Source organism: Hyla sarda, chromosome 8, assembly GCF_029499605.1.
Source record: "Hyla sarda isolate aHylSar1 chromosome 8, aHylSar1.hap1, whole genome shotgun sequence".
Taxonomy (NCBI): Eukaryota; Metazoa; Chordata; class Amphibia; order Anura; family Hylidae; genus Hyla; species Hyla sarda.
This window is the reverse complement of record NC_079196.1, coordinates 42,158,551-42,181,980: the sequence shown is the minus strand read 5'-3', so window position 1 is coordinate 42,181,980 and position 23,430 is coordinate 42,158,551. Positions and strand designations below refer to the sequence as shown.

General features: G+C 42.7%; 1 protein-coding gene across 1 annotated transcript in view; it reads right to left on the bottom strand.

The window, feature by feature from the left end:
* The window catches only part of PSMD14 (proteasome 26S subunit, non-ATPase 14), a 112,892-nt gene that overhangs the window by 80,679 nt on the left and 8,783 nt on the right, over positions 1–23,430 (bottom strand). Inside the window, exon 2 of the mRNA XM_056536907.1 lies at positions 18,918–18,969. Within this exon, the coding sequence (XP_056392882.1) occupies positions 18,918–18,965 (48 nt within the window). The 5' untranslated portion in view covers positions 18,966–18,969. The remainder of the gene's footprint in view (positions 1–18,917; positions 18,970–23,430) is intronic.

Sequence of the window (23,430 nt, the reverse complement as noted above, 5' to 3'; positions counted from 1 at the left end):
GCCAAAATCAGTGGATTGCAACTCAAAATCAGCAGAAATGTGTAAACCAAAAGGCACAAAAAAGGCGCAAATAAACCCTGCTTGCGCATTTTGTAGACACAAAAACCAGTCTAAAGACAATGATAAATGTCGGCCTATGTCCACAGATAATGTTGGGGCAGAGAAGAATTAAGCATCTTGGATTTTAACTACCAGATCCTTTTTTTTCTCTCAGAGACAAGCAGTCACCAGAGGAGTCTGGCAGAAGGCTTTCCTATCCTCTCTCCATGCAGAATGCCAAACGTACATGTGTATGGAGCGATCAGGAGAACAAGTGGGGAGAAGCACATGATAGGGGACTTAAAGGGGTACTCCAGTGGAAAACATTTGTATTTTTTTTATATCAACTGGTGCCAGAAAATTAAACATATTTGTAAAATTACTTCTATTAAAAATCTTAATACTTCCAGTACTTAGCTACTGTATGCTCCACAGGAAGTCCTTTTCTTTTTGAATTTCCTTTCTGTCTGACCACAGTGCTCTCTGCTGACACCGCTGTCCATTTTAGGAACGGACCAGAGCAGGAGCAAATCCCCATAGCAAACCTCTCCTGCTTTGGACAGTTCCTGACATGGACAGAGGTGTCAGCAGAGAGCACTGTGGTCAGACAAAAAGGAAATTCAGAAAGAAAAGAACTTCCACTGTATTATTCAGCAGCTGATAAGTACTGGAAGGATTAAGATTTTTAAATAGAAGTAATTTACAAATCTTTTTAACTTTCTGGCACTAGTTGATAAAAAAAAATAAAAATGTTTTCCATGTTCTACTGGTAGTTATAAATTCTGAAATGTGATGTTCCCCCCCACCAGGTGGTTTTTAATGTGTCCCCATGTATTTATTTATTTATTTATTTTTTTTAAGGAATTGTTCCTTTGTTGTTATTTGTATGTCATGAATTTTGAACAAAAATATATTTTCTATTTACTTTTGGTGATTTTGTGTACAATTTTTGGGCACATTTTTGTAGGTTCTTGTCTTATACTAGCCAGTCTAAGGAAAATAATGCACCCTCTCGATTCATTGAATATTATATCTTCACAGGAGCCAAAAAGCTTCTATTTTTATTTTTTATTGTACAGAGTTAAACCCATGGTTGGCTGCAGCTTCCCTTAGAGAGCAATCTGGAATGTATTTGTCTATATGGAGACAAACTATAGTGGCAGTCATGGCAGCGCCAAGGCAGGCTGCGACACAGCTTCACTCGACAGCCATCTAGCGCGCTGCCTTTTTCCTATGACAGTCATTCTCATACTTAATGTTATATTGGCATTTTAGTTATGAACCAGGAAGCTCTGGGTGAGCACAGATATAAGTCCAATTCAGATCCATGAGTGATGAAGTATATCAGTGTTTCCCAAGCAGGGTGCCTCCAGCTGGTGCAAAACTACAACTCTCAGCATGCTCGGACAGCCGAAGGCTGTCCGAGCATGCTGGGAGTTGTAGTTTTGCAACAGCTGGAGGCACCCTGCTTGGAAATCATATATGGTCCCGAATACTTAAAGGGGTACTCCGGTGGAAAACATAATTTTTTAATCAACTGGTGCCAGAAAATCAAACAGATTTGTAATTCCCTTCTATTTAAAAATCTTAATCCTTCCAGTACTTATCAGATGCTGTATAACCTAGGGGAAGTTCATTTCTTTTTGAATTTATTTTCTGCCTGACCACAGTGCTCTCTGCTGTCACCTCTGTCCATTTTAGGAACTGCCAAGAGCAGGAGCAAATCCCCATAGAAAACCTCTCCTGCTCTGGACAGTTCCTGACATGGACAGAGGTGTCAGCACTGTGGTCAGACAAAAAGGAAATTCAAAAAGAAAGAAAAAAAACTACCTGTGTAGCATACAGCAGCTGATAAGTACTGGAAGGATTAAGATTTTTAAATAGAAGTAATTTACAAATCTGATTAACTTTCTGGCACCAGCTGATAAAAAAAAAAAATTTAAAAAATAAATAATAATAATAATGTTTTCCACCAGAGTGCCCCTTTAACGTACAGAGCTGATCAGGTTATCCCCAGTACACGACGTGGCATCTGTAAATAATCTACGTGGTCTGTATTGCTATGCAGATATTCAGTACAGAACAGTCAATGAAGTCAGATGAGAACTTGTAGGCAACTGGCAGGTCTTCCAGGTCTGCATATATATTATGACTGCGTTCACAAAAGCTTTAGAAAACTGTTTCTTTCTTAGCTATTCCATGACAAGCCCCATACCTCCCGAATTCACTCTCCAAGTGATAAGACTTGAGTGCCATCCATGTTGCCCTATCCTGGAAGTAGCCCAACTATCCCATCTGATAAAATACACTCACAGATGGGAGAACATGATAGATAATTGGCAACTGCGTAAGGAAATCTAGTGGCTATTGCCATGCGAGTCGGTTGCCTCGCCAAATCAAAGAGCATGACACTGTTATCAGAAGCGGGATTAGCTGCCACCATTTAAAGGGAACGCAGCAGCCATCCGCTCAGGCCTGAAACAAAGAGGAAGCAGGCTTTTAGGAAAATATTAATAAAAATTGGTTAGAATTTCAGCGATTTTCCATTTCCAATTTAGACTTTCTGTATTAAAGGGGTTGTGCAGCAAAACTAACATTCTCCATTCCGTACGGCATTACGGCTCCCCCCACGCACGGAGCGGGGGTCAGTGTGGGCCCTCTATGCTTGTCTACGGGAGAGCCACTACTTGTGTATTTCCAGCTCTCCCGTATAGATGACCTCGTGCATGGAAACAGCTGGAGCACAGTGCAGGAGGTTGTGGTGGGTTTCAGAAGTCAGACCCCCCCCTCGATCACCTATTATCCTCTATCGTGTGGATAGGGAATAAGTTACGTTTCTGCTTGTGTTCAATAGGAAGCATCTTTGTTTGGGGACAAAAATCTGTTCTGGTCATGTGATGGACATGGGTACATGGCTCATTAGGGCACCGTTCCCCAACCAGGGTGCCTTCAGCTGCTGCAAAACTACAACTCCCAGCATTCCCGGACAGTCAAAGGCACCCTGGTTGGGAATCAATGGATTAGGGTGTATTCACACACACACACACACACACACACACACACACACACACACACAGGAACCGCAAAGCAGTCAAAAATACATAAGAATTGCCTTGAAAAATCTGCAGTTGTGGATTTGCAATGGCAAATTTTACAACTTCAAATCCGCAGCGGATCCTGCGTGTGTGAAAGCGCCCTGATAACACCAGGTTCACACTGAGTTTTCAAGGAAAAGCAACATGAGCACCAAAAAAAAACACTTGTACATTGAAGTTCCTGTTTTTTTTTAGCTTGAATTTTAAACATGCCAGAATAAGACAACAATGAGCCCTATTGAACGGCAACTGCATCCATGATAGGGTGTACAATGTGTTAGAAATGGCTTGGGTTGGCACTGGACAGTTTTATTTGGAAATATGATGTTTTATGACCTTAAAGGGGTATTCTGGGCAAAAACATTTTATCCCCTATACAGAGGATAGGGGATAAGATGTCTGATCGCGGGGGGCCCGCTGCTGAGAGCCCCGCGATCTCCTTGCAATACCCGCCGTCACGCCCCCTCCCATAGACATGAATGGGGGGGGGGGTGGCGTGACATCACATCCCCAGTCACGGAAACCCGGAGGTTTCCGAAACTGGAGATTCAGCACCCGCATAGAATGCAGGGGTCACAGCAGTGGGCCCCCCACAATCAGACATCTAATCCCCTATACTTTGGATAGGTGATAAAAAAAAATTGCCCGGAATACCCCTTTAAGGGTAGGGTCACATGCTGTATATGCTGCGTAATTCTGCTATGCGTGACATTTGCTATATATGTGACCCCGTCCTTAAGGATATTGTTGAATATAAATAACAGTGGCCGACTTATATTAGAGTTGGATAATACGGGTTATAGGCGCATATTGAGGCAGTGTGTGATTCCTAGGGTTCGGCCAAAGTGGTCATGGGGTTACAGATGCCTCCACAGTGGAGGGGTACATGGGAATCCACTCTGCAAAGGCTGGAGTGTTATGCCGGTCAAATGAAGGAGTTTTATCCTTATATTATGGATTTCTGGACCCCCCCCACGTTGATATTCATCCGTTCTTGGATATAATCTAGTCACTGCTGCTGATTGTGCAATCTCCTGCAAATAGACTCTGTCATTGGGGATACGTTTGTTTGGAGGTACAATGATTTTTGTACATATTCCAAATAAAGAAAATAACAGGCAACTCACCACTTCTTCAAATGCTCTTTCTTTATTCTTGGATGAGTGCAGGTAAAGTGGCTCCACGCCGCAACGGTGTGCTAGACGCTAGTGCGTTTGGTGATTACAGCTGTTTCTTACCGTATAGGAGTTGAAGTTTCTATACGGAAAGAAACAGCTGTAATCACCAAACGCACTAGCGTCTAGCACACCGGTGCGGCGTGGAGCCACTTTACCTGCACACATCCAAGAATAAAGAAAGAGCATTTGAAGTAGTGGTGAGTCGCCTGTTCTTTTCTTTATTTGGATTGTGTTACACAAAGTCTTATTACCTACACAAGAGCACCACCACCTATGCACCGCAATTAGACAGGCTTCAGCTGCACATCAAGGGAGTCACGGGAAGCAGGGCTAGCAGTGCCAACACACTTGCTTTCTCTATATCTCAGTTGATTTTTGTACATATATTGGCCCCGATTGATTATTGTAAACCCGACAAGCTTTGTTGGGTTGTGAGGCAGATTCTGTCTCATTGCGCCAGAAATGGACAAAACCTACCAACTCTCCATTTTACTGAGAAAACCTGAAAAGGTGAGTGGCCATATAGGAAAGGGGGTGTGGTCACAGAAATGGGGCGTGTCAACATATTTGAAAATATCCCAACATATTTAAGGTTTCCACAGAAAATGTGGTGGATTTGAGCTGAGGAAAATCCTACAGATCTGAGCAGGTGTAAAAAAGAAAAAAAGAAAAAAAAAAAAATGTAGGGAAAGCTTAGTAAATACAGTAGAAAAAAAATTGTAGGGAATTAAAACTCACAAAGAAAAATACACTTCACTCTCGGTAAATCAGGGTCTATGTGTCTTGACTTTTTTCTGCTGCGTGTGGATAAGATTTTAATTTTTTCTAAATCTCATCCACTTTCTCATCCAGTGGAAATTCTGATGCGGAAAATCCACAGTATTTCTGCTAGGTGTGACCCTACTCTTAGGCTATGTTCACACGGCAGAAATTCTGCATGGAATTCCGCATGAAAATTCTGCATGAATTTATAACCAATACACTTCAATGGGATTCCGCTGACCCATTCACACAGTAGACATTCTGTCGCAGCGTTTTTCACTGCAGGAATTCCATTGAAGTGAATGGGCAACTAATCCTATAAAATTAACAAAATGCAGAACTTTCATGCAGAATTCTGTGCAGAAATTCTGCTGTGTGAACATAGCCTTAGGGTGCCTGTCTGCTCTGCAGCTGAGCCGCAGTAACCGCACACAGATTAACACTAACTGCCGTGCGTCAGCTGGTACTTATGACTTAACCCCTTCAGGACCAAGCCCATTTTGGCCTTAAGGACCAGAGCGTTTTTTGCACATCTGACCACTGCCACTTTAAACATTAATAACTCTGGAATGCTTTTAGTTATCATTCTGATTCAGAGATTGTTTTTCGTGACATATTCTACTTTAACATGGTGGTAAGTTTTTGTGGTAACTTGCATCCTTTCCATGTGAAAAATCCAAAAATTTGATGAAAAATTTGAAAATTTTGCATTTTTCTAACTTTGAAGCTCTCTGCTTGTAAGGAAAATGTATATTACAAATAAAAAAAATTTTTATTCACATATACAATATGTCTACTTTATGTTTGCATCATGAAAGTGACGAGTTTTTACTTTTGGAAGACACCAGAGGGCTTCAAAGTTCAGCAGCAATTTTCCAATTTTTCACAAAATTTTCAAACTCACTATTTTTCAGGGACCAGTTCAGGTTTGAAGTGGATTTGAAGGGTCTTCATATTAGAAATACCCCACAAAAGACCCCATTATAAAAACTGCACCCCCCAAAGTATTCAAAATGACATTCAGTCATCATTTTAACCCTTTAGGTGTTTCACAGGAATAGAAGAAAAGTGAAGGAGAAAATTCACAATCTTCATTTTTTACACTCCCATGTTCTTGTAGACCCAATTTTTGAATTTTTACAAGGGGTAAAAGGAGAAAATGTATACTTCTATTTGTAGCCCAATTTCTCTTGAGTAAGCACATACCTCATATGTCTATGTAAATTGTTCGGCGGGCGCAGTAGAGGGCTCAGAAGGGAAAGAGCGACAAGGGGATTTTGGAGAGTACGTTTTTCTGAAATGGTTTTTGGGGGGCATGTTGCATTTAGGAAGCCCCTATGGTGCCAGAACAGCAAAAAACCCTCACATGGCATACCATTTTGGAAACTAGACCCCTTGAGGAACATAACAAGGAATAAAGTGAGCCTTAATACCCCACAGGTGTTTCACGACTTTTGCATATGTAAAAAAAATATATATTTTTTTTCACTAAAATGTGTGTTTCCCCCCAAATTTCACATTTTTTCCAAGGGTTAATAGCAGGAAATACCCCCCAATATTTGTAACCCCTTCTCTTCTGAGTATGGAGGTACCCCATAAGTTGACCTGAAGTGCACTATGGGCGAACTACAATGCTCAGAAGAGAAGGAGTCATATTTGGCTTTTTGAGAGCAAACAAAAAAAACACATGGCATACCATTTTGGAAACTAGACCCCTTGAGGAACGTAACAAGGGATACAGTGAGCATTTGCCCCCCCCACTGGTGTCTGACAGATCTTTGGAACAGTGGGCTGTACAAGTTTTCATTTTCACGGACCACTGTTCCAAAGATCTGTCAGACACCTGTGGGGTGTAAATTCTCACTGCACCCCTCATTACATTCCGTGAGGGGTGTCGTTTCCGAAATGGGGTCACATGTGTTTTTTTTTTTTTTTGCGTTTGTCAAAACCGCTGTAACAATCAGCCACCCCTGTGCAAATCACCTCAAATGTACATGGTGCGCTCTCCCTTCTGGGCCTTGTTGTGCGCCCCCAGAGGACTTTACGCCCACATATGGGGTATCTCCGTAGTCGGGAGAAATTGCGTTAAAAATTTTGGGGGGCTTTTTTCCCTTTTACCTCTTGTGAAAATGTAAAGTATAGGGCAACATCAGCATGTTAGTGTAAAAAATTTAATTTTTTTACACTAACATTCTGGTGTAGACCCCAACATTTCCTTTTCATGAAGGGTTAAAGAAGAAAAAGCCCCCCAAACCTTGTAACGCAATTTCTCCCGAGTACGGCGATACCCCATATGTGACCCTAAACTGTTGCCTTGAAATACGACAGGGCTCCAAAGTGAGAGCGCTGTGCGCATTTGAGGCCTAAATTAGGGATTTGCATAGGGGTGGACATAGGGGTATTCTACGCCAGTGATTCCCAAACAGGGTGCCTCCAGCTGTTGCAAAACTCCCAGCATGCGTGGACAGTCAACGGCTGTTTTTGTTTTTCAACAGCTGGAGGCTCTGCTTTGGAAACAGTGGCGTACCGGACGTTCTTATTGGGGGAGGGGGGCTGTGTAGGGGTATGTGTATATGTAGTGTTTTTAACTTTTTATTTTATTTTGTGTTAGTGTAGTGTAGTGTTTTTAGGGTACAGTCACATGGGCGGGGGATTACAGCGAGTTTCCCGGCGCAAAATTTGCTGCATCTCAAGATGCGAGAAACCCACTATAAAAGCCTCGCCCATGTGAATGTACCCTGGGGGTGCACCAGCTGTTGCAAAACCACAACTCCCAGCATGCATGGTCTGTTAATGCATGCTGGGAGTTATAGTTTTGCAACAGCTGGAGGCACACAGGTTAGGGAACACTGAGTTAGAAACAGACAATGTTTCCCAACCAGTGTGTCTCCAGCATGCCCAGACAGCTGAAGGGCATGCTGGGAGTTGTAGTTCTGCATGTTGCTGAACTAAAACTCCCAGCATGCCTGGACAGTCAGTGCATACTGGGAGTTGTAGTTTTGCAACAGCTGGAAGAGCACAGATTGGAGACCATTATACAATGGTCTCCAAACTGGGGCCCTCCAGATGTTGCAAAACTACAACTCCCAGCATGCATGGTCTGTTAGTGCATGCTGGGAGTTATAGTTTTGCAACAGCTGGAGGCACACAGGTTAGGAAACACTGAGTTAGAAACAATGTTTCCCAACCAGTGTGTCTCCAGTTGTTGCAAAACTACAACTCCCAGCATGCCCAGACAGCTGAAGGGCATGCTGAGAGTTGTAGTTCGGCAACATCTGAAGGGCCAGATGTTGCTGAACTAAAACTCCCAGCATGCCTGGACAGTCAGTGCATGCTGGGAGTTGTAGTTTTGCAACAGCTGGAAGAGCACAGATTGGAGACCATTATACAATGGTCTCCAAACTGGGGCCCTCCAGATGTTGCAAAACTACAACTCCCAGCATGCCCAGACAGCCAAAGGCTGTCTAGGCATGCTGGGAGTTGTAGTTTTCAGACTCCTAGAAGCAGCAGTGAAGATCTTCACTGCTGCTTCTGAGGACCATATACTCACCTGCTGGTCCCGTCGCTCCTCGTCCTCGTGGCCGGTCCCGCGCTGCTCCTCGGTCCCGCCGCTGGATCTGGTAAGTCCGCCGGTCCCCTGATGTTCCCCCCCTATGCTGCAGGTCCCGAGCGACCCCCCGCAGCCATCGTCCCCCGTTCTGCCCGACTTCCAGGGGTGGGCAGTGCGGGGGATCTGAACTTTCACCCCAGATCACTGTGATTGGTCCACAGGGACCAATCACAATGATCGCTGACCAGGACCATCAATGGATGGTCCTGGGGGTGAAGCAGAAGTTGTCCCCTGCTGGAAACAGCGGGACTTCTGCCAGTTAACCCGTGCGATGCTGCGCATCGCCGGGCTAACTGAATGTCATTTATAAACGCCGGGATGCGCGAACGCACTGCACAACCCGGCATTTATATATGACATTCTGCGGGAAGGGGTTAAAGGGGTATTGCAGGAAAAAACTTTTTTTTATATATCAACTGGCTCCAGAAAGTTAAACAGAATTATAAATTACTTCTATTAAAAAATCTTAATCCTTTCAATAATTATCAGCTGCTGAAGTTGAGTTGTTGTTTTCTGTCTGGCAACAGCGCTCTCTGCTGACATCTCTGCTTGTCTCAGGAACTGCACAGAGTAGAAGAGGTTTGCTATGGGGATTTGCTTCTAAACTGGGCGGTTCCGGAGACACGTGTCATCAGAGAGACAAAAAAGAAGAACTCAACTTCATCAGCTCATAAGTACTGAAAAGGTTTAAGATTTTTTAATAGACGTAATTTACAAATCTGTTTAACTTTCTGGAGCCAGTTGAGATATATATATATATATATATATATATATACACATACATATATATATATATATATATATATATATATATATATAAAAGTTTTTTCCTGGATAACCACTTTAAATGGATGGCAAATCAAGGTAAACCACACAGTTATGGCAGCATTGTGTACCGGCAACCTTAAAGAGGCACTGTCATTGTTAAAAACTTTTCATATATTGCAGGACTCGTTATAATATGATATTTCACAATATACACCTGTTAATTTTTTTTTTACATTTTCACCTGAAATTCAAGCTCAAAATAGCCACCACTAGGGGTCGCCTGTCTTTTAGCCAGACAGACCAGTCTAGATTTTCCAGCATACTGGATACCGGCTGTAAAGCATACCGGTATCCAGTATAGGAGATTTCTATTGAGTGTATGCAAAACTACAGATAAAGGATATGTGGACATGCTGAGAGCTGTAGTTTTACAACAGCTGGAGGAAACACTGCTCTAACACAGTTATTTACAAACATTGCAGCTTCAGTTGTTACTAAACTACAACTCCCAGCATGTTGAAATAGTAAAAGCTTTCTCGGAATCCTGAATGACAAAGAAGTTGATCAGACATTCAGGAGTCTGTGAAAGATGAATGACACACATAGTGACAGCTATGCTTATTAGCATCCAGCTTTACTAGGAGAAGATAAAACAGATAGAACATGTATTCATAAAAATGCTGTATTTTTATCAAAAAAATTCTTGCACTAATTTTATAAAGATCTATTCTTATATTTATACATTTTATCCTGTTATGAATTCACCATAATGTCTTCTGATTACTGCAGGCAAGCTCCAAGTATCTTCCTCTGACACAGCATAAAACCAGAGAGGAAAGGGTTACAGAGTAGAGAAAACACAGCCATACGTCATACATTAGGCGCACCGCATTATAAGGCGCACTGTCGATTTGTGAGGAAATTTAAGGATTTTAAGTGCGCCTTATAGTCCGAAAAATACGGTATGTATGCAAACATTAATATATGCACAAATATATATATATTTGTGCAAATATATATCTATATATTCATGTGTGCATACATGTGTGTGCGGCACTCCCCACGTGACCAAAAACAAGGATTTAGACTGCAATGATACATTCATGAAGCCGAGCGGCCGCCCGGCTAAAATTACATACAGCCGAGTCCGCGCTGATGATTCTGATGACAGATTTCCTTTAAAGGGGTACTCTGCTGCTAAACATCTTTTCCCCTATCCAAAGGATAGGATGTCTGATCGCGGGAGACCCTCTGCTGGGAACCCCGTAATCTCCGCGAAGCACCTGGCGTTCTCTACAAATGTTGGGTTCCAGCAGCAGTGGTCGTGGTCTTCACACCACGTCCCCTCCATTCAGGTTTATGGACTGCCATCATGCCCCCTCCAATAGACATGAATCATGAATGGAGGGGTAGTGATGTCACAACCAGTACCCCTCTAAGCAGTGTAGGCAATCAATAAGGATAAGCTCACATGCACCCGCAAGGCATTAGACATATCCTGAATATAGAGAAGGAAAAGTAAAGACCAGCTCACCCCTTCCATATGGGTAAATCATTCGGCAGATACAGCGTGTATATTGGTTAGGAGCTCGGAGGAAAACACTAGAGCCGGGTCTCCAGGTGCAGCAACTCCAAGGAAAGGTAGATATCCGGCTGCCAATGAATGAGTAAAATCCAACTTTAATGAAAAATACAGGTGGAAAAAAAATGGGGAAAAAACAACATAAGGTAAAAGCACAAACGAAACGCCAGGCATTTTGTTTGTGCTTTTACCTTATGTTGTTTTTTTTTTTTTCACAATTTTTTTCCACCTGTATGTTTTTAAGTATTTTTCATTAAAGCTGAATTTTACTCATTCATTGGGAGATGGATATCTACCTTTCCTTGGAATTAGACATATCCACATCAAACTGTGCTGCTAAACTTGGAGAGGATTCGGCATTGTAGATTTTCCTGCAAATTATGCAAAAAAGAAAAAAAAAACAACAACATTATGGTTTTGAAATCTGGAGTTTAATATTTTGCTTTGGATCCACAGAAGATGCCCAAAAATATATTGCTTACAGATGTCATCAGAGATTGTAACCTAAACCTAAATGAAGCCAATAGGGAAAATCCACAACTTCACTAATTCACAGTACAGGTCAGTTTGTGTGTGGAAAATGTCGGCAGCTTTGTGAGGTCTCATCCACTTGCCAGCTATCATAATCACAAGCAGATTGGATGTGGGCAAATCTGCTGCATTTCTGTCCCACGTGAGTTCAAGTATTGTAATACAATGGTCCCTCAACATACGATGGTAATTCGTTCCAAACGACCCATCGTTTGTCGAATCCATCGTATGTTGAGGGATTTGTGCAATGTAAATAGTGCATTTAATACTCACCTGTCCCCGCCGCTCTGGACCGCGTCCTCACTGCACCCGATGCTGTCCCAGGGGCTCCCGATGCTGTCCCGCTGCTGCGGCGTCTTCTTCGGGATCCTCCGGCTTCTTCCGCATCTTCTCCGGTGTCCAGGCCTCGCTTTCTGGTGACGTTATTACGCACGACGTGCACAGCGACGTAATAACGACGCCGGAAAGTGAGGCCCGGACCCCGGAGAAGATGCAGAAGACGCCGGAGGATCGCGAAGTGGACCCGGAGCAGCGGGGATAGGTAAGTGAACCTGTCCGGGATGCTTAAACTGCTATCTGACAGCAGCTTAAGCATTTTGCGCTGTCGGATAGCAGTTAATGCGATGGCCCTGACATATAAAAGCATCGTATGTCGATGCTGACATCGACATGCAATGGCCTCTGAGAGGCCATTGTATGTTGATTTTATCATATGTCGGGGCCATCGCATGTCGGGGGGGGGGGGGGGGGTTACTGTATTCTGTTTCTTGCAGAGTCATGTCTGATACACTAATAGGGCTTTGTTTACTTATATTTTGGGCAGGTCAGACATAACCCCTATGCCGTAAGATTGCAAATGCGGCAGCCTAATACTTTAGGAGAATTTCCAAACCACCTCCTGCAGAGTCCACGCTGCAACCCATGGACATCAATAAGCCAACCGGAGTCAGCTAGTGTCTTCGGTCAGCTCAATTTCCAACTGTATCTGGTTTTTGAACCAGGCTGAAAAGAACAGCAAACCACCATCCAGATACTGACATCCAGATACGAGCCGACCGAAGACACTAGCTGACTCTGGTCATTGAAATCTATGAGGCACGGTGCCCGAATCCCAATCAGAGATTCGCTACTTCACACGTACAGTATTCTGCGTAGATTTGATGCGCAGGATTTCAAGCTGTGTTCATTCAGTTTACATTGAAATCTGCAGCAGAAAATCCTGCGCATCAAATCTGCGCAGAATACTGTACGTGTGAATAGACCATTAACGCACTATCCTCTACCAATCTCTCTCTCTTTCAATGAAACTTTGTACACGTTACTTAACCCCTTACTGACGCAGGACGTAAATGTACGACCTGATGAGGTGGTACTTAACGCACCAGGACGTACATTTACGCCCTGAGCATAACCACGAGCATCGGAGCGATGCCCGGATCATGCGCGGCAGGTCCCGGCTGCTGATCGCAGCCAGGGACCCGCCCGTAATGGCGGACACACGCGATCCCGCGGATGTCCGCCATTAACCCCTCAGATGCCGTGATCAATACAGATCACGGCATCTGCGGCAGTGCGGTCACTAAAATGGATGATCGCATCGCCCGCAGCGCTGCCGCGGCGATCCAATCATCCAGCACGGGAGTCGGAGGTCCCCTCACCTGCCTCCGCTGCCTTCCCGGAGTCTTCTGCTCTGATCTGCCTTCCCGCAGACCAGAGCAGAAGATCACCGATAACCCTGATCAGTGCTGTGTCCTATACATAGCACTGAACAGGATTAGTAATCGAATGGTTGCTATAAATAGTCCCCTATGGGGACTATTAAAGTGTAAAAGTAAACGTAAAAAAAATGTGAAAAACCCCCTCCCCCAATAAAAACGTAAATTGTCCAATTTTCCCTATTTCACCCCCAAAAAGTGTTAAAAAAATATTTTATGCACATATTTGGTATCGCTGCGTGCGTAAATATCTGAACTATTAAAATAAAATGTTAATGATACCATACGGTGAACGGCGTGAATGTAAAAAAAAAATCCAAAATAGCTGCTTTTTTTTTTATAACATTTTATTCCAAATAAAATTTAAAAAAATGGATTCAAAGTTTTATATAAGCAAATATGGTATCAATAAAAAGTACAGATCACGGCGCAAAAAATGAGCCCTCATACCACCGCTTATACGGAAAAAAGAAAAAGTTATAGGTCTCCAAAATAGGGGGATTTTAAACATACTAATTTGGTTGAAAAGTTAGCGATTTTTTTTTGCACAACAATAATAGAAAAGTATCTAGCCACTGGTATCATTTTAATCGTATTGACCCAAAGAATAAAGAACACATGTCATTTTTACCGTAAATTGTACGGCGTGAAAACGAAACCTTCCAAAATGAGCAAAATTGTGGTTTTCTTTTTAATTTCCCCACACAAATAGTATTTTTTTGGTTGCGCAATACATTTTATGGTAAAGTGAGTGATGGCATTACAACGGACAACTGGTCGCGCAAAAAACAAGCCCTCATACTAGTCTGTGGATGAAAATATAAAAGTTATGATTTTTTTGAAGGCGAGGAGGAAAAAATGAAAACGGAAAAATAAAATTGTCTGCGTCCTTAAGGCCCAAATGGGCTGAGTCCTTAAGGGGTTAACCCCTTAACGACGCAGGACGTATATTTACGTCCTGCGCTGCCTCCGACGATATGAAGCGGGATCGCACCGTGATCCTGCATCATATCGCGTCGGTCCCGGCGCTCATCAACGGCCGGGACCCGCGGCTAATACCACACATCGCCGATTGCAGCGATGTGCGGTATTAACCCTTTAGAAGCGGCGGTCAAAGCTGACCGCCGCTTCTAAAGTGAAAGTGACCCGGCTGCTCAGTCGGGCTGTTCGGGACCACCGTGGTGAAATCGCGGCGTCCCGAAAAGCTAACCGGACACCGGGAGGGCCCTTACCTGCCTCCTCGGTGTCCGATCGACGAATGACTGCTCCGTGCCTGAGATCCAGGCAGGAGCAGTCAAGCGCCGATAACACTGATCACAGGCGTGTTAATACACGCCAGTGATCAGCATAGGAGATCAGTGTGTGCAGTGTTATAGGTCCCTATGGGACCTATAACACTGCAAAAAAAATGTAAAAAAAAAGTGTTAATAAAGGTCATTTAACCCCTTCCCTAATAAAAGTTTGAATCACCCCCCTTTTCCCATAAAAAAAATAAAACAGTGTAAAAAAAAAAAAAATAAACATGTGGTATCGCCGCGTGCGTAAATGTCCGAACTATAAAAATATATTATTAATTAAACCGCACGGTCAATGGCGTACGCGCAAAAAAATTCCAAAGTCCAAAAAAGCGTATTTTGGTCACTTTTTATACCATTAAAAAATGAATAAAAAGTGATCAAAAAGTCCGATCAAAACAAAAATCATACCGATAAAAACTTCAGATCACGGCGCAAAAAATGAGTCCTCATACCGCCCTGTACGTGGAAAAGTAAAAAAGTTATAGGGGTCAGAAGATGACATTTTTAAACGTATACATTTTCCTGCATGTAGTTATGATTTTTTCCAGAAGTGCGACAAAATCAAACCTATATAAGTCGGGTATCATTTTAACCGTATGGAGCTACAGAATAATGATAAGGTGTAATTTTTACCGAAATATGTACTGTGTAGAAACGGAAGCCCCCAAAAGTTACAAAATGACGTTTTTTTTTCGATTTTGTCGCACAATGATTTTTTTTTCCGTTTCGCCGTGCATTTTTGGGTAAAATTACTAATGTCACTGCAAAGTAGAATTGGCGACGCAAAAAATAAGCCATAATCTGGATTTTTAGGTGGAAAATTGAAAGGGTTATGATTTTTAAAAGGTAAGGAGGAAAAACGAAAGTGCAAAAACTGAAAAACCCTGAGTCCTTAAGGGGTTAAAGGGGTACTCCGGTGGAAAACATTTTTTTTTTTAAATCAACTGGTGCCAGAAAGTTAAACAGATTTGTAAATGACTTCTATTAAAAAATCTTTACCTTTCCAGTACTTTTTAGCAGCTGTATGCTACAGAGGAAATTCTATACTTTTTGAATTTCTTTTGTCTTGTCCACAGTGCTCTCTGCTGACACCTGATGCCCGTGTCAGAAACTGTCCAGAGTAGCATAGGTTTGCAATGAGGATTTTCTCCTGCTCTGGACAGTTCCTGATACGGGCAGCAGGTGTCAGCAGAGAGCACTGTGGACAAGACAAAAAAGAAATTCAAAAAGAATAGAATTTCCTCTGTAGCATACAGCTGCTAATAAGTACTGAAAGGATTAAGATTTTTAAATAGAAGTACCGTATTTATCGGGGTATACCACGCACCGGCCTATAACACGCACCCTCATTTTACCAAGGATATTTGGGTAAAAAAAGTTTACCCAAATATCCATGGTAAAATGAGGGTCCGTGTGTGCGCGTGTATACCCCGATATACCCCCAGGAAAGGCAGGGGGAGAGAGAGGCCGTCGCTGCCCGCTTCTCTACCCCTGCCTTCCCTGGGGTCTAGAGCCCTGCTGCCGGCCCTTCTCTCCCCCTGGCTATCGGCGCCGCTGCCCGTTCTGTCCCCCTGACTATCTGTGCTGGCGCCCCATTGCCGGCGCCGATAGCCAGGGGGAGAGAAGCGGCGCCGACAGCCAGGGGGAGAGAAGGGGCAGCGGCATCCATTGCCGGCGCCGCTGCCCCCCCCCCATACCCGGTGGCATAATTACCTGGGTTGGTTCCGCGCTGCTGCAGGCCTCCGGCGCGCGTCCCCTGCGTCGTTGCTATGCGCTGCACGGCGCATGACGTCAGTGCGCCGCACCGTGCATAGCAACGACACAGGGGACGCACGCCGGAGGCCTGCAGCAGCGCGGACCCGACCCAGGTAATTATGCCACCGGGGATGGGGGGAGGCAACGGGGCAGTGGCGCCGGCAATGGGTGCCGCTGCCCCTTCTCTCCCCCTGGCTATCGGCGCCGGCAGTGGGGCGCCGGCACCTATAGTCAGGGGGACAGAACGGGCAGCGGCGCTGATAACCAGGGGGAGAGAAGGGCCGGCAGCAGGGCTCTAGACCCCAGGGAAGGCAGGGGGAGAGAAGCGGGCAGCGACGGCCTCTTTCCCCCTGCCTTTCCTGGGGGTGTATCGGTGTATAACACGCACATAGACTTTAGGCTAAAAATTTTAGCCTAAAAGGTGCGTGTTATACGCCGATAAATACGGTAATTTACAAATCTGTTTAGCTTTCTGGCACCAGTTGATTTAAAAAAAATATATAAAAAGTTTTCCACCGGAGTACCCCTTTAAATGTCAACAAAAATTTAGAATAGTTAAATTAACCCTAACCTGCTTATGTGTGGGTAGGTTTTTTGGTTTTTAAGTCCTATGGCAAGTCAAGTACAGTACCTTACTCCACAACTCTGCATCTCCAGATGAGTTCTTTAGTCCAGCTTGCAAGCCATGCCACTACTGAAAGCCACGCTCTTTCTATTTTCAGCCCTTCTTGTGTTTCAGCTCAAAGCCAAAAACACAATTTTTGCCCAATACACCCACATCACAGGTCCCACAACCAAAACCATTTCATCCCATCTAAGCCCGATAAGAGGACAAAGGACAACCTATGTTGCTTTTCTCCTCCCACAAGGTTTAGGTAGGAAAAACAGGCAATGCTGGGTACTCTGCTAATGTGTAGATAAAGTTAAAGGGGTACTCTGCTGCTCAGTGTTTGGAACAAACTGTTCCGAACGCTGGAGCTGGGAGCTCGCGATGCCATAGCCCTGCTCCCTAATGTCACGCCCCCTCCCATAGACGTGCAATGAGGGGGCAGGGAGTGACGTCATGAGGGGGCTATGACGTCACAAGATCCCAGCGCCGGCTCCAGCGTTCGGAACAGTTTGTTCCAAACGCTGAGCAGCGGAGTACCCCTTTACGTTTGTGTAAGTCACAATTCCCAGCCAAATGCTCTGTGGGCATACTGGGTGCTGTAGTCCTGCAACAGCTGGAGGCACGCTGGTTGGGAAACACTGGTGTAAGTAAAGAATGTATGCAGGGCCTGAGGGGAGCTTTGTCAACTTATAGACAACTGCAGACTATAGAGAAAGTGTTATTTTGTTGCACCGTGCATACGATTTACGCTACATGTTTCTTAAGGAGCGCCGAATTAACATTTTGCTAATTTCTCGGCAGAATCAATTGTATGAAGCCCATATGTCGACCTTTCAGACACATTTTCTCACATTTCGAGAAGACAGATGACAGAAGCTGGAATTGAGGAAGTTCATTATGACATCATTAAAATGCGCATTGAGAACTCCAACGGCACAATCAAGGTGAGAAACCCGTCCTGACCTTACACGACAAGGTCGAGGAAAGCGGAGACAAAGATCACAGGCGGGCACATCATCTGCCCACCTCCAGGGTTAGGCTGTGCCAACAGATGTTCTCACAGGCAAATCGTTCATGCCAGATGAGGCTGATGAATTAAGCGTTATAAAAAAAAAATTAAGACATTTGGGTAATTTTTCTCCACAGAAAAAAAAAAGGCATTCATGAATTCCAATTTACATGGCATCTAAACTGCCTGATAATAATTTTTATTAGTTCTTTTTGCTGGGCAGCAGCTAAATATGTTTGGCCAGTTGCCTAGCAACATGCATAGTAGGAAACTGGTGACCACCCTGAAGCACTGGAACAAGTCTGCGAAACAAGTTCTCTCCAGAATCTCGGCCTACCACCATTTTTGGTCCGGGTGAAAAACCATATTAAACTGTATACGTTTTTTTTTTTTTAACATGGGAGTCAATAGGAACCGTACAGAACCGTATGTGCGTACGGTTCCATCCGTTTTTCACCATACGATTTTTGACTTTGCAAACTTTTGGGGGGGAATTTCAATCAAACAAGTGAAACATTATTCATAATGGAGTGAAAAGTTAAAAACTTAAACTTTTTTCTCTTAAAAAAACGGATGCAACCGGACATAATTTTTCACACCGTATACGGATTAAAATTTGTACACACGTTTTGATACAGTTTAGTCAGGTTTTAGGGAATCCTTTCTTTATCAGAAACCTGATACGGTAACTTTATTGCAAAAAACGTGGTGTTTCCCAAGCAGGGTGCCTCCAGCTGTTGCAAAACTACAACTCCCAGCATGCCCAGCACCATAGACACCTCATCCTCCATCACATCAGACCAGCATTTCCCAACCGGCGTGCCTCCAGCTCTTGCTAAACTACAACTCCAAGCATGCCTGGAGTTGAAATTTTGCAACAGCTGGAGGCACCCTGCTTGGGAAACACTGGTCTAAGAGATTTGGCAAAAAGAACAGGAGAAGAGAAAAAAACTAAGTCTACTGACCTGCCCCAGCCCCGGCATTCCTCCTCCGAGCCTTAGTAGTCTGTCCATGTTCCTATAAAAAATAATAATAATAATATAAATAAATGGCCTGCACCTCATCATCAGCCTCCATTCACCTTCCGTCACTCAGGATGGCAGAAATATTGGTGGTAATTACAGCACAACATCAGTCTTCCTGTTAATTAACGCCACATATTAATTCCAGAAGCGTCTCTCCACTCATTAACAGACAGTGTTTGCTTCTTTAGGCTTTACTTACCATACGTCAGAAATAAAAGTTGTTTTAAATGTATCATTTAACTGGAAAAAGGTAATTTATTTTATTTTATTTGAAAGAGCGTGTTGGAGCTGTATTGCCCATTTCTGAGCATGTGGTTGGGATAGAGACGCCGGGTCTTAGATCAGATGAATGTTCTCATTAGAAGATCCTTCACTAATTAACTTTACGCTTGTCACTTCTCATCACAACTGCGAGGGAAGGATAGCGGGAGAAAAGTCAACTCCGAGGCATCGGTAAACGGCCCCCCAATTCCCAGATAGTTTCGCTATTTATTTTGTTTTTTTTGGATGATTAAAAAGATTAGGACGACGGTCTAATAGTATAAACCAGTGAACGGATTAGGCAGAATATGAGCTCATTGTGACACTTATTCTGCCTGTAATTTAGCATGAATTCCAGTTGGAATCCCACTACCAGTTTGCATAGTCACACACTCATTTAGGTACATTTTGGATGTTAACCCGAATTCCACCTGAAGAAATGATATTGAACAAATTTAGCAGGGAAACATTTCTCTAAAAGGTAACAGGACTTTGTATTTGTGCTCCAATTCTGCCACATTTCATGACAAACCTCAAGTCAATTAAAGGGGAACTCCAGTACATAAGCACTTCTCTCCTATCGCTGGGACCCCCCCCCCCCCCCCAATGATCTCTTGCACATATTACTATATACCCCTCCATGTATATCTATAGGAGAGATAGAGACACATAAGTGCTGTATCTCCAGCACTCCCATAGAGATACATGGAGGGACAAGTCACTTTCAGCCGTGATCGACAGTAATCTGCGCATGGAGTGGAGTTCGCTCCATGCATGGGGAGAACCGGGGTTGTAGGTTTTAGGGCTGCAGCTATTCTTTGAATAATTGATCAATTGCCAATAATTTCATGGATTAATCGGGAAAAAGAACACCAAAATGACAAAAAAAAAAGGTTTAACTGATTTTACTTGAAAAATGATGTACAATGGACATATTTAGTTTCTAGGAGGTGATCAAAAAGCAGCAATTTTGGCTTTTTTATTTATTTATTCTTTTTAAACATTTACTCCGGCTATATTTATTTGAGTTCAGACAGTTACCCATGCGGCAATGTAAGATATATTTAATTTTTATTTTGGTTCTTTTATTTTGGCTCTATTATTGGGGAGGGGCTTATTTATGTTTTAATAAAACTAATCTATACACTCCTACTATACACATTAGGGTATGTGCAGACTGCACAGAGCATTGCATCCTAGTACTGTAGTACTGACTTTGTATTGTTAGTATGTATTTTTATTTTATGTTACCGCCATTGACTGCACAGGATATATAATATTATATTTTAATAGTTGGGGCAATTATTCAGGCACCAATACCAAACACTTCTTATTATGTTTACATGCTTTTTGTATGGAAAATGGGAAAGGTTGGGGTATGTGAATTTTTAATATGGAAGGGGTTAATGTGTGTTTTTTGAACTTTTATTAAATCTTTTTTTTTTTTTTTTTTACAATTTATAAGTCCCTTAGGGGACTTTAAGGAGGAATCATTAGATTCCTCATACACATCAATGCAGTTCTATTGAACTACATTGATCTGTGTGTTCTATGCTCATTTGTTTGAGCTGCTCAATCAAATACAGATCCACGGCAGCCAAGGAAGGAGAGGTTATCCCTCCGGCTACCTCCACAGTGGGCGATCCACCCCGCTAGACCACCAGGGATGGTTAAGCGGTCTCTTTAGACGCTGCTGTCAACTTTGACAGCGGCGATCTAAAGGGGTAATAGCCGGCCGCGCTATAATAGCACTGTGGTCAGACTGGAAATAACTACACAACTTCCTCTGTAGCATAAAGCAGATGATAAGTACTGGAAGGATTAATATTTTTTAAATAGATGCAATGTACAAATCTGTTTAACTTTCTGGCACCAGTTGAGAAGTGTTTTACCTCTGGAGTACCCCTTTAAGGGTAGGTGCACATCCAGTAGAAAAAGTCAACTCTGCATTCCCTTGCAGATTTTATTGCAGATATACACATTTAACGTGCAGATTTACAGCAGATTCTACCTTGTAATTCATCTCTTATGTCAATAAAGAAAAAAAGCCAGAGCAAAAGGATGGAATTTGGGCACAAGGCCGTAATCCGCTGCAGATTTTCTGCGCACAAATCCACACACAAAATACCTGCATGACCAGTGACCCTGTTTTTGGAGTAGTATTCCTAACACATTTATAGAAGCTCATAGGTTCATTAGCAGAATATAATCCATTAGGTGAGCAATTAGTAACAGATAGGTACAATAATATTTATATTTATATATGTCTACATATAGAAGAAGATCTATCAGAAATACCAGATGACATATAAAAGCCTGAGAAGTGGCTGTGGGAACAATTCTATGTTTTGTAATTCATCTTATTTTTGATGAACACATATGCTCCTGAAGTGGAGAAGAAGAAAAAAATACTCTTTGCATGGAAGTCGTCCAACATCTATGTCTACCACTACACTGGAAGAATGAAGTACAGTCTGACATTAAAGGGAAGACTGACAACAGACACAACCGTGCATTGATAAGGACGCCTCGCGCTGTCATGTCTCATTCATTGTTTTACGCTTCTGGATACAGTTCTGTTTCTTACATTAAAGGGGTATTCCAGGAAAAAAACTTTCTTATATATATCAACTGGCTCCAGAAAGTTAAACAGATTTGTAAATTACTTCTATTAAAAAATATTAATCCTTTCAGTACTTATGAACTTCTGAAGTTAAGGTTGTTCTTTTCTGTCTAAGTGCTCTTTGATGACACCTGTCTCGGGAAACGCCCAGTTTAGAAGAGGTTTGCTATGGGGATTTGCTTCTAAACTGGGCGTTTCCCGAGACAGGTGTCATCAGAGAGGATTTAGACAGAAAAAAACAACCTTAAATTCAGAAGCTCTGAAGTACAGAAAGGATTAAGATTTTTTAATAGAAGTAATTTACAAATCTGTTTAACTTTCTGGAGCCAGTTGATATATAAATTTTTTTTCTTCCTGGAATACCCCTTTATAAAAATGGTTTCTAACAGGTCCCCCCCCCTGGCTGTTGCAAAACTACAATTCCCAGCATGCCTTTGGCTGTCCGGGCATGCTGGGAGTTGTAGTTTTGCAACAGCTGGAAGGCTAGAGCTAAAACAATGGGAACAAGTCGCTGCCTATAGCAACCAGTCAGATGCCATATTTATTTTAATTTAATTTTATATATATATATATATATATATATATATTTTTTTTTTTTTTTTTTATGGGTGCCTGCTTTTTCTTTGCCCCATATGTTTACAGCAGTGTTTTTCAATCAGCATGCCAGGCTTTGGCTGTCTGGGCATGCCGGGAGTTGTAGTTTTGCAACAGCTGGAGGCACACTGCTTGGGAAACTCTACGATACAAGCTATTGAAGAGAAAATCAGCTACAGGCCCCTGGTCATGTGAGACCCCCTCTGTGCACGATAGTTTAGCAACTGCAACTAAACAGTCATGCATGTATATCATGTCAGTGTATGAAACCACATGGATGGGAAGATGCAGGTCTCCATGGTAACAGTTTTCAAATGATCAATGCATTTCCAAGAGGAATAACAGAGGAACGTCCCAAAGCAGAATTCTAAGAAAATTGCTAGGTATTTTTATGGAGAAACGAGTAGGTACTAAACCACTTCAACAGACTTTATCCCATGAAGGCTAGAGTTACATACAGTGGGGATCAAAAGCTTGGGCACCCCAGGTAAAAATTTGTATTAATGTGCATAAAGAAGCATAGGAAAGATGGAAAAATCTCCAAAAAGGCATCAAATTACAGATTAGACATTCTTATAATATGTCAACAAAAGTTTTAAATGCCCCAACAATCAGCACCATGGGTTCTTCTAAGCAGTTTTCTAGAAATTTGAAACTGAAAATAGTTGACGCTCCCAAAGCTTGAGAAGGCTATAAGAAGATAGCAAAACGTTTTCAGATGTCAATATCCTCTGTTCGGAATGTAATTAAGAAATGGCAGTCATCAGGAACAGTGGAAGTTAAAGCAAGATCTGGAAGACCAAGAAAAATATCAGACAGAACAGCTCGCAGGATTGTGAGAAAAACAATTCAAAACCCACGTTTGACTGCACAATCCCTCAAGAAAGATCTGCAGACACTGGAGTTGTGGTACAATATTCCACTATAAAGAGATACTTGTACAAATATGGTCTTCATGGAAGAGTCATCAGAAGA